The sequence below is a fragment of the Sminthopsis crassicaudata genome, chromosome 6, assembly GCF_048593235.1.
Source record: "Sminthopsis crassicaudata isolate SCR6 chromosome 6, ASM4859323v1, whole genome shotgun sequence".
NCBI classification, from domain to species: domain Eukaryota; kingdom Metazoa; phylum Chordata; class Mammalia; order Dasyuromorphia; family Dasyuridae; genus Sminthopsis; species Sminthopsis crassicaudata.
The window spans coordinates 174,220,650-174,232,783 of record NC_133622.1 but is presented as its reverse complement, the minus strand read 5'-3'; the positions used below and the strand labels follow the sequence as shown (position 1 = coordinate 174,232,783).

General features: G+C 35.7%; 1 protein-coding gene across 1 annotated transcript in view; it reads right to left on the bottom strand.

The window, feature by feature from the left end:
* QRFPR (pyroglutamylated RFamide peptide receptor) overlaps nucleotides 1–8,104 on the bottom strand; it is a 67,662-nt gene extending 59,558 nt beyond the window's left edge. Inside the window, exon 1 of the mRNA XM_074273926.1 lies at nucleotides 7,721–8,104. Coding sequence (XP_074130027.1) covers nucleotides 7,721–8,060 — 340 coding nt within the window. The 5' untranslated portion in view covers nucleotides 8,061–8,104. The remainder of the gene's footprint in view (nucleotides 1–7,720) is intronic.
* Between the last annotated feature and the right edge of the window lie 4,030 nt (nucleotides 8,105–12,134).

The window sequence follows — 12,134 nt, the reverse complement described above, 5'->3', positions numbered from 1 at the left end:
GTTGTTTTAATTTGCATTTCTCTAATAGTGATAAGAGAATTTTTTTCATATGACTACAGATCTCTTTAATTTCATCATCTAAACACTGCTTTTTCATATCCTTTGACCATTTCTCATTTGGGTAATGACTTGTATGTTTATAAATTTGATACCATTCTTTATATATTTTAGAAATGAGTCAAAGGATATGAACAGACAATTTTCAGATGATGAAATTAAAACTATTTCCACTCATATGAAAGAGTGTTCCAAATCACTACTGATCAGAGAAATGCAAATTAAGACAACTCTGAGGTATCATTACACACCTGTCAGATTGGCTAAGATGACAGGAACAAATAACGATGAATGTTGGAGGGGCTGTGGGAAAACTGGGACACTGATGCATTGTTGGTGGAGTTGTGAAAGAATCCAACCATTCTGGAGAGCAATCTGGAATTATGCCCAAAAAGTTATCAAAATGTGCATACCCATTGACCCAGCCGTACTACTACTGGGCTTATACCCCAAGGAACTACTAAAGAAGGGAAAGGGACCTGTATGTGCCAAAATGTTTGTGGCAGCCCTTTTCAGAGTGGCTAGAAGCTGGAAGATGAATGGATGTCCATCAATTGGAGAATGGTTGGGTAAACTATGGTATATGAATGTTATGGAATATTATTGTTCTATAAGAAATAACCAACAGGAGAAATACAGAGAGGCTTGGAGAGACTTACATCAACTGATGCTGAGTGAAATGAGCAGAACCATAAAATCATTATACACTTCAACAATGATACTGTATGAGGATGTATGCTGATGGAAGTGGATTTCTTCAACATAGAGAAGAGCTAATCCAATTCCAATTGATTAATGATGGACAGAACCAGCTACATCCAGAAAAGGAACACTGAGAAATGAATGTAAACTGTTATTTTTACCTTCTGAATCCAATTCTTCCTGTGCAACAAAAAATTCGGTTCTACACACATATATTATATCTAGAATATACTGTAATATATTTAACATATATAAGACTGCTTGCCATCTGGGGGAGGGGGTTGGGGGAGGAAGGGAAAAAATCTGAATAGAAGTAAGTGCAAGGGATAATGTTGTAAAAAATTACCCATGCATATGTACTGTCAAAAAAATGTTATAATTATAAAATAAAATAAAAATTAAAAAAAAAAAAAGAAATGAGATCTCTCTCCATCAGAAATACTGGCTGGAAAAAAAAAGTTTTCCAAGGTAGCTGAAATCAAAGGTACTTATTCAGAATTGATTATGATCAATATAATTAGTAGACACTGATATAGATATTCTACTTTTTTTTCTTTTTATTTTTTCTTTTTCTTTTTTTTAATTTTATTTTTTTTTGAGGCTGGGGTTAAGTGACTTGCCCAGGGTCACACAACTAGGAAGTGTCTGAGATCAGATTTGAACTCAGGTCCTCCTGAATTCAAGGCTGGTGCTCTATCCACTGCACCACCTAGCTGCCCCAGATATTCTACTTTTTAAAAACTATAGCAACTAATCAAAAAAATTTGTTGTAATCAAGCTGGATTTATACCATTGATGTAAGCATATTTCAATATTAGGAAAGTTTGACAATGACTTGTTTAAAAAGGAGGAAAAGAAAGAAAAAAAAACCACACATATTTATTTTGACATAGATCCCAAAAAAGCGTTCAACAAAGGATCTGGCAGCTCCTTCAATAAGGATCAAAGGACCTGGAATAACATATTCCATAATGCAAAGGATCTAGGGTTACAACTACCAACAAGACTCAGCATCTTATTTCAGGGAAGGTAATGGAGCTTCAGTGAAGTAAGAGACTTTCAATCATTTCTGTTGAAAAAACCACAACTAAACAGAAAATTTAATCTATAAACATAGGCCTCAGGAGAAGCATAGAAAAGTAAACAGGAGAAAAATGTACATTATTTAAAGGTTAAACTGTTTACATCCCTAGATGTGGAAACAACATCTGTAACTTTTTTTTATAGGGAATAACTTAATTATTCTGTTGAGTGTAGAAATTTATCTAATCCTATAAAGAAGTAGGAGGAGAAAGAGTAAAGAAAAAGGAGGGACAGGATAGAAGGCAAGGTAGAAACACTAGGGGAAAAGATAAGAGAAGAGGGAAGGGGTAATAGAAGATAAGGTAGTGGGTGACATGGGTTAAAAAAAAAAAACTACCAAGAAAAAGGGACACTCTCAGATCATGTGATCTGCCCCAGTGGTAGATACAGTTCTCAAGAGTTACAAAAAAAGTTACAGATGTTGTTTCCCCATCTAGGGGACAATGTACCACAATCTATGGTATGCAACCAAAGCAGTTCTTAGGGGAAATTTTGTATCTCTAAATATCTATATAAATAAAATAGATAAAGAGGACATGCAACTAAAAAAGCTAGAAAAAGAACAAATTTTAAAGCCCCAATTAAATAACAAATTAGAAATCCTGAAACTTAAAGGAGAGATTAATAAAATTGAAATTAAGAAAACTATTAAATTAATAAACAAAACTAAGAGTTGATTTTATGAAAAACCAACAAAATAGATTTTAAAAGTAACATATATATATATAAAACATAAAAATAATAATTAACAATTAATCAAATAATTATTATGAATAAAAATAGTAAAAATATAAATTTCAAAATAAATTTAAGAGGTTAATTTGATTAGAAAAAGGAAAAAAAAATTACCAGCATCAAAAATGAAAACAGTGAACTTACCACCAATGACAAAGAAATTAAAGCAATAATTAGGAGCTATTTTGCCCAACTGTATGGCAGCAAGTCTTACAATCTAATCAAAATGAATGAATATTTACAAAATATAAATTGCCCAGATTAAAAGGGGAGGAAATAAATTACTTAAACAGTCCCATTTTAGAACAAGAAATTGAACAAGCCATTAATGAACTTTCTCAAAAAAAAAAAAAAAAAAATCTCTGGGACCAGATGGATTCACAAGTTCATTCTACCAAACATTTGAAGAACAATTAATTCCAATACTATGTAAACTACTTGGAAAAATAGGTAAAAGAGTACTGCCAAATTCCTTCCATGGCACCTAAACCAGGAAGAGCCAAAACAGAAAAAGAAAATTTACAGACCAATTTCCCTCATGAATATTGATACAAAAATGTTAATAAAATACTAGCAAAGAGATTACAACAACTTATCAGCAGGATAATATAAGATGATAAAGTCAGATTTACACCAGGAAAGCAGGTTCAATATCAGGAAAAGTATTACCATAATGGACCATATCAATAACAAAATCAATAGAAATCATATGATGAACTTGATTGATGCAGAAAAAGCTTTTGACAAAATACAGCATCCATTCATATTTAAAAGAGAAAAAAAGCCCACACTAGAGAGCATAGGGATAAAAGGAGCTTTCCTTAAAATAATAAGCAGTATCTATCTAAAACCAACAGCAAACATTATGTATAATGGAGAGAAGCTGGAAGAATTCCCAATAAGATCAGAGGTGAAACAAGGATGCCCATTATCATCACCATTATTCAACATTGTTCTAGAAACCTTGGCTTTAGCAATAAGAAAAGAAAAAGAAATTAATGGAAATAGAATAGACAATGAGGAAATAAAACTATCATTTTTTGCAGATGATATGATGATATACTTAGAAAATCCTAGAAAATCATCCCAAAACCTACTAGAAACAATTCACAGCTTTAGCAAAGTTGCAGGATATAAAATAAACCCACAAAAATCATCAGCATTTCTATTTATTACTGACAAAGCCCATCAGCAAAATATAGAAAGAGAAATTCCATTTGAAATTAATGTAGACAAAATAAAATACTTGGGGATCTACTCACCAAGATAAACATAGAAACTATACAAACACAATTACAAAACACTTCTCACACAAATGAAGTCAGATCTAAACAATTGGGGAAAAAATTGGTCTACTTGTTCAATGCCATACCAAACTGCCAAAACATAACTTTATAGAACTAGAAAAAATAACAAAATTCATCTAGAATAACAAAAGGTCAAGAATATTAAGAGAATTAATGGTAAAAAACAATTCAAAGGATGGTGGATTAGCAGTACCAAGCCTAAAACTATATTATAAAGTAGCAGTAATCAAAACTATTTGCTACTGGCTAAGAAATAGAAAAGTGGATCAGTGGAACAGATTAGATAACACACAACACAATAAATCAAGGTGTATTGCAACCTAGTATTTGATAAACCCCCAAATTCCAGCTTCTGGAATAAGAATTCATTATTTGACAGAAATTTCTGGGAAAACTGGAAAAAAATGTCAGAAACTCAGCATAGATCTACATCTCACACCCCACGCCAAAATAAAGTCAAAATGAGTACATGATTTGGACATAAAAGATGACACCATAAACTAATTAGGAGAACAAGGGATATTTTACTTATCAGATCTTTGGAGAAGCAAGGAATTTATGACCAAAGAAGAAATAGAGAACATTATGAAAGGGAAAATGGGCAACTTTGATTACATTAAATTAAAAAGGGTTTGCACAAAGAAAACCAATAGAAACAAGATTAAAAGGGAAGTACAGAGCTGAAAAAAATATTTACAGCCAGTGTTACTGATAAAGGTATAATTTCTACAATATATAAAAACCTTGTCAAATTTATAAGAATACAAGTCATTCACCAAGTGATAAATGTTTGAGGATATAAACAATTTTCAGATGATGAAATTAAAGCCATCTATAGTTATATGAAAAAATGTTCTAAATTACTATTGATTAGAGAAATGCAAATTAAAACAACTCTGAGATGCCATCTCACACTTCACAGATTGGCTAAGATGACAGGAAAAAATAATGATAAATATTAGAGGGGAGGTAGGAAAACTGGTGTACTAATGCATTGTTGATGGAGTAGTGAGATGATCCACCCATTCTGGAGAGCAATTTGGAACTATGCCCAAAGGGCTATAAAATTGTGTGTACCTTTTGACCCAGCTGTGCCATTACTAGATTTGTATCTCAAGGAAATTTAAAAAAGGAGGAAAAAGGACCATCATGTGCAAAAATGTTTGTAGCATCTCTTTTTGTGGTAGCAAAGAATTACAAAATGATAGATGCCCATCAATTGAGGAATGGCTAAACAAATTGCAGTATATGAAGGAAATGGAATATTATTGTTCTATAAAAATTTATGAACAAGCTGATTTTTAAAAGGTCTGGGACCTTTCATGAACTACTTCTGAGTGAAACAAGCACAATCAGTGATACATTGTATACAATAATAGCAAGAATGTGCAATGATCAATTATGAAAGACTTGATTATTCTCAGTGGTTCAGTGATCCAAACCAATCCCAATAGACTTTGGACCAAAATGCCATCTGCATCCAGAAAAAGAATGAAGGAGACTTATTATAAATTAACACTTTAACACTTCCTATGTTCACTTCTTTTTTCTGTCTTTTTTTTCCTCTCTCCCATGGTTTTTCCCTTTTGCTTTGATTTTTCTCTCCCCACATGACTCATTATTATTAATATAATTAATAAAATTATTAAATAAATAAATTTACTAGGAAAAAATCATTGTAAAGTGGTTAACATAATGCCTGGCACACAGAAGTGCTCTATAAATATTAGCTATTATCCCAATTATTACTCTTAAGGTAACAGCAGATATTTGAAGACATATAGATCTTTTATTTGTACAGGGCTTCCTATATGTCTGGCACTTTATGAAAACTCATGATGAGAAATGCTATTCATCTCCACAAAAAGCACCTGAAGTGCAGATTGAAGCATATTTTTTACTTAAATCTAACATGGTGTATATATGGAAATGTGGTTTTTTAAATATTTTCATGTTTTTATTGATATATTGTTTATTTTATCAATGATTGGGGAAGGGAGTAAAAGGAAGGAAAGAATTTGGGACTTTTTTTTTAAATGAAAGTTAATAGACTTATTTTTTAACTTAAGAAATCCAAGAAAATCCCTATAAAATTTTGATAGAAAATGACATCTGCATCCAGAAAGAGAACTATGAAGATTGAATATAAATCAAAACACAAGCTATGTCCACTTTTTTCTTTTTTTTTTTTCTGTCATGGTTTTTCCTTTTTGTTCTGATTTTCTCTCCCAATATGATTAATAAAGAAATGTGTGTTAAAAATCAATATTTAGGTATGGCCAGAAAAAATAAAACAATTATTTTTTAAATGTAAGTATGGAGACTATAACAATGGAAAGCAAATTTACAATCCAATTCTGAAAGCTTTCATTAAGTCTGTTAGGCACCACGAAAGGCATTGAGTTAAACAGGAAAAACTCTGAAGGTCAAAGTAGGGTATTTCTTGATGTATTTCAATGGTTTAACTCACAGCCTGGCTCTTTTCATTCATTGTGCTAAGCGAAAAACAATGCTTGCTATAAACTCCATGTAGACTAATTCTATCATGATATTTAAAGAAAGCCAACCATTCCTGCAACCTTAATTCGTGCTCTCACTGTGAGCCTAATGAGTAATGAGATCGAGAAAACCTTCCAATACCAAAAGAGATGGCAAACACTCCTTTTAGCACATTTATTAAGTAGCACAGATCCCCTGCCAAATGAAGTTAAATAGAAGTCAAGCACAGTTTAGGTAGAAATCAAAAGTTATGAACTGGGAACCAAACCTAAGATTTTTCTGTGGGCAATTACTAAAGGATTGGCTAAAATAAAATTCCACAAAACAATTATCTTTTTTCTCCCTCAAGTCTATTAATATGTTGCCAGTTTATTTACTCTGATTTCGTGCCTAGCACTCCAGGTACAGAGGATGCTCCAAAAGGGATAAAGCCAGTATTTATACTTGAAAAGGAATGGACTGTAATCTAAAAGGGTGCATCCTAGTCAAGGCCTACTAGCTTTCCTTCTTTTGCCTGTCTCTCCCAGGAGTCAGTGTACCCAAAATGTCTGTCCTTTAGTACTATCCTTGTTTCTGAAAAGGTGAGATAGGTAGCTTTCACCTTAAGCACACTCTTTGAGACGTGACCTGATGTAATAGGAAGCACACTGCATTGAGAGTCAAAAGACCTGAATTCAAATTTTAGTCCTTTACCCTTATTGATTTTATTTGACCTTAAGCAAGTCATTTGACCTCTCTTGCCTTAGTTCTTTCCACTGAAAATCTCTACTATCTGCCAATTTTTAAGTTCCATTATTTTAAATACTAGTTGCCAAATTCTGGGCTCTTTCTCCCTACCTATTTGGCTAAGATATAACTAAAAAATGAGAGAAAGGTAATCTGGTCATATTTCTCCTGCCTGGTTCTTGCTTAGGGCTTCTTGGGTAGTGCAAAGGGAAACAGGAGAGCCCAGTGCAGTGGATAGATCGTTGGACTCAGTCAGAAATCCTGGGTTTCAAACCCTTAGCAAAGATCCAATCTAGAATGGGATGTGATAAACATTCATTCGTGCCTTCCAGCATGAAGAGGAAAGTACTTTGCAAACCTTCAATGCTAAAGAAACAGGAGTCACCATCATTAATGGGGAAGTGAACCTGTCAGTAGAGACGAAAGGCTATCCAAAATGCAGAAGTGAACATGAAATTCTAATAACATCAACAAAAAATCCCCAAGAAAGAGAAAGGGGAGGAAAGATCTGGGAATTTTTCGTTAAGAAAAAGACAAGGGATTGGAAGAGAGGGATAGGAATGGTTTTAGTGGCGGGAAGGAGACGAGATAAAGCACAGGGTCATGCTTACCACCTAGCCAGTCGCTGGAGATGTTCTGAAGCATAGTGACCGGGATGCAGAAAAAGGTAATGAATAGGTCGCTGAGTGCCAGTGAACCGATGAAGATGTTGGTGACCTTCCGCATAGCCTTGCTTCGGGTCACCACATAGAGTACCAGGCCGTTGCCGAAAAGTGCCAAGACAAAGATGAGCACAGAGATGAGTACGAAGGCTAGTTTGGCAGCGCCAGGCAGCTCGGGACTGTAGACTAGGGGCCGCAGCCCGTACAGGGAGATGAAGTGCTCGCGACTCATGTTGTGCTCCCGCAGGAGCCGGGCTAACTGCTCCGAGGTGATGTTGAGGGACTGCATGGCGCGCAGGGCAAAGTACAACACTGGACTAAGGAAGTAGGGCGCAAGATTCTGGCCCCGCAGCTCAAGAGCTGTCCAGGGTCCCGAGGCTGTCTGTGGTCAGTTGCTCCAACTAAGAGTGCAGACAGCGCAGTGGAGTGGGCTGAAGCGTGCCTGCGAGGGTGCGCTTGGGCGCACCAGTATGCAAGGGAAAAGCTGGGAAGCCCGTGATGAGGCGGTGGGGACCTGCAAAAACTGGAGAGCTTCCACTGCCCTCCTAGTAGCTGGGGTCTGACCTGCAGGGAGCGGTTCCTTCTCGGCTCCTGCTCTGGGGTCTGAGTTCCACTGTTCACCCTACTGAGGGAGCGAGAGGATTAACGCTGGTCCTCACCTAGAAGCGTATCGCACAGTCAAACCTTAAAAGTGATCTAGTCCAACCTTCTCATTTGACAAGAAACAGGCGGGGCAAAGTCAAATGACTTCTCCGAGGTAACTGGCTCGACTAGAGTCGGGACTCTCCAAATCCAGTTTTCTTTCCACTGCACCTCACAAGATCGGGGAAAACCGACAGAGAAAAAGCAAGGGGAGTGCCTTCAAACGAAGAGAAAAGAGGAGCAGTTACAAGGGTCGCAAGGACTAGAATCAAGAGAATTTTCAAGCTCAGAGAAACTTCTCTCTCTGGTGAGGGTCTACGAGAATGCAAAGGAAATCAGGCAAAGATTCTTTTAAACTCAAATCAGCATGCGAGGAGAAAGCTTCATGGTGGGCTTCCCAGACAGGATTCAGCTTCACATCCTTCTCAGCTTCTATACCTCCGTACGGGATTTCAGATGCCTAAAGGAAAGAAGATGCAGGAGCACAATGAGGACCACTTGCCCAGAGCACCTGCTTCTAGACTCCGAAGTCACTAGAGGGCGGAGCGGGGAGCAGATTTTAATGTCGACAGCCCTCCAATCAAAACGCACAATGCGCCAGGGCTCCCCACCTACAAGCCCAGTCCGGCTGGATTGCCCAGTTCGCGCGGATTCACCCTCACGCGGATTGTAGGCGTTCCCTGGCTTTTCTTGGGATCCGCGACTGTAATTCAATTTCTTTATTTTAGTGGTGAGGAAACTGAGGCCCAGACTGGAAAAGGAACTTATCAAAGGGGAAATTCAATCCAGATTGAGTCCTCAATCCCACATACGGAATTATCCCTCTATATCTGTTATTTCCTCGACTGAGAACTTTTTCTATTTCTGCTAAATGAATAATTCAAAATAAAACAAAACACTAATCACCTCTACCAACTTGTAATCACATATATTTAGAACTTAAAGGAACCTTATAAGGGTCATGTGGTTCAATTCCCCCCTTTTACAAATGAGGAACTAAGAGAGATTAAATGATTTGCCTAGGATCACAAAGTTAATTAGTTTATGTCAGGATATGAACCCAAGTTATCCTGATTCACAGTGCAGCGTTCCATTCCATAAAGTTTTATTTAGGTAGTAGATTTTTTTTTCTTAATTTATGGAATAAAATAAATACTTCAATATTGTATAATAATTAGTAACTATAGTAGTAAGAGACAATTGCACATGAAACTGAAAATCTATCCTGTACAACTTGCTATTAATTGTCACATGGAAAAAATTGACTTGCTCAGCATTAATAGTTTCTGTAGGTCAGAGGGGGAATTTCTTTCTCCAAAAACAGCTTCTTGTCTCCTGGAGTTCCCTGACAGAAGGACTGGGTAAACACATATCATGGGTAAGTAGGCAAACTTTTAATATTAAAACAATGGCAGAGGACTCAGATATGACCCCTGCTGATTGGCATACACAAGGTATGTGTATCAGTCTGAAAGTCTTTCCGTTAAGATACTTAGAGCTTACAACACATGGCAAAAGAGAAAATCTTTTGAGAGAGTCTTAAATCACCAATTTGGTAAGTTAAAATTGCAATTGGATACTTAATATCTTAAGAATACTTAAGGTAAGCTCCTTTTTTTTTTTTTTTTTTTTTAAAGACAGTCATCTAGATGGCTTGGGAAAGAATCTTGCTTAGTAGGGCAATGTGCCATTTCCACAGCACTGAGAAACAAGAACCTCTTAATGAAGTCCCACTTCAATTTTGGAGATTCAAGGGAAGAAAATGCCTCCGAAATGCTTTCATAACCTTTTCTGGGGAACTAGCTTTAATAGATCTCAAATTATATTACAAAGCTGTCGATTCTAAACTACCTGGTAGAATAGGACATAAGTGAAATGGATTAGAATAAGAAGATTTAGAAGCAAAAACACTTATTGAACAATGGCTCAATAAATATAAGAATGAAAACCACAGGGGTGAATCTTGTTTATTTAGTGAAAACTGCTGGGGAAATGAAAAAGTAGTTTGTGAGAAATGAATACACACAAATAGCATAATCAATTCCAAATGGATAAATGATCTAAACATTGAGACACATATTATTTTTTAAAAAGAGGAAAATCAAAGATTATTTCTTTATAGTGAATAAAGGAAGATATGTTTAAACAACAGTCCTGTAAAGAAAATTTGAAGGACAAAAGAGATAGTTTCTATGAAAAAATTTTAAAGTTTTTGTATAAATAAAAACACTGCAATCAGAATAAGAAAAGGCAGATTAGTTGATAATCTTTATGTTAGGATTCTTACAAGGTGCTAAGTAAGTGGAATTGAGGAGACAGTGGTTAAATCTAGTTTACCATTGATTTAATCCTACAACAAATAATGGTTTCCTAGTGATATATAATGATTGGTGTATACTCAGTGTGGAACATATAAGGAGGAACTTTCAGGGCCAGAAAGGACAAGCTCACTAGAAGCTCTGGGAGCCTCAGCCAGGATTCAGTAGAGAATATTCAGAAGCCAGAGAAGGCAGCTTAAGCTCTCGGAACCAAGACTACAGAAGGCCTCCAAGAAAACTAGCCGAGCCCCAAGTGAAGAAGACAAGACTTGGAAAGAGACATTAAAGGATTTGGATTTTAACTCCTGGCTACATTTGAGGTGATTATTGAACTGAAAAGAAACCTGCTCCCAGAGAACATTATAATTTAGAGAAGAATATTACATTTTTGTATTTAATATATCTAACAAAAGCATGAAATTCAAAATCTATATGTAATTGAAATATAGCAACTGAAATATGCCCATATTCTGGACCTCCCCTAGAATAGCTACTTGAAGTTTAAAGTTCTTCCTGAATCTATGTGCCCTCAATAAGATTGCACATTACTATATTTATTTTTTCTCTAATCAACCAAAGGATGTGATTACTGTGGAATAAATATTCTAAGACTAAAGTCTCTTCCAAATCAGTTGGCCTTGTTTTTCTATAAATAAATAGTGAAACTCTCCTTGAAGTTTCCAGTACTTAATCTAGGTGGCTAAGGCAACTTCTTATTTGCTCAGTTATAAATACTAATCTAGGAGAAGTCAAGATCTCTTCCCTCTGGCTTTGCGAGTATGCCAACAGGTAAACTTCACTCAAATTAATTAATGCTGTCTTCTTGATGACTATCTTTTTCTATGTTTCCTTTTTAACCTATTTCTCATTTCATTTATTCCAGTGCCAAACCTGAGTCACTTGGCTGAGTTTGGTCTGGTCTGGTCCATTCATTCAAAGCAAAAAGATTTCATGACATAGTATAATAAGATTTTCAATCAAAGATTCCCACATAAACCTAGGGCACAATCTCCCACAAATATACACAACTCAGTAGGGATAGAAAACATGAAAGGAATCACACATGAAGGCCCCACATGAGGGGAATATTAAAGACCTGGGAGAGAAGGGAAGTCATATCTCTAATACTGCCTACCTTTGCTATATTCTGTTTTTGTCTTGGAGATAGTCTCACTACTAGGCCTGCTCCTCAATGACTATGGTTTTTCTTCTTGAAATGTTTTCTACTGATCTCTATGGGTCTTCACACATATCTCTCCATCATTACAATTGTTGCACACATTGTTGTCAAGTTTGTATCTCCTTGTTGATTCTTAAATGTCTCTGATCCTACCTTCATTGAGCACACTGGACTGCTAAGACTTGTTGAACTGTGCTAGACATTGGTCCAGTAGTGGCTGAGT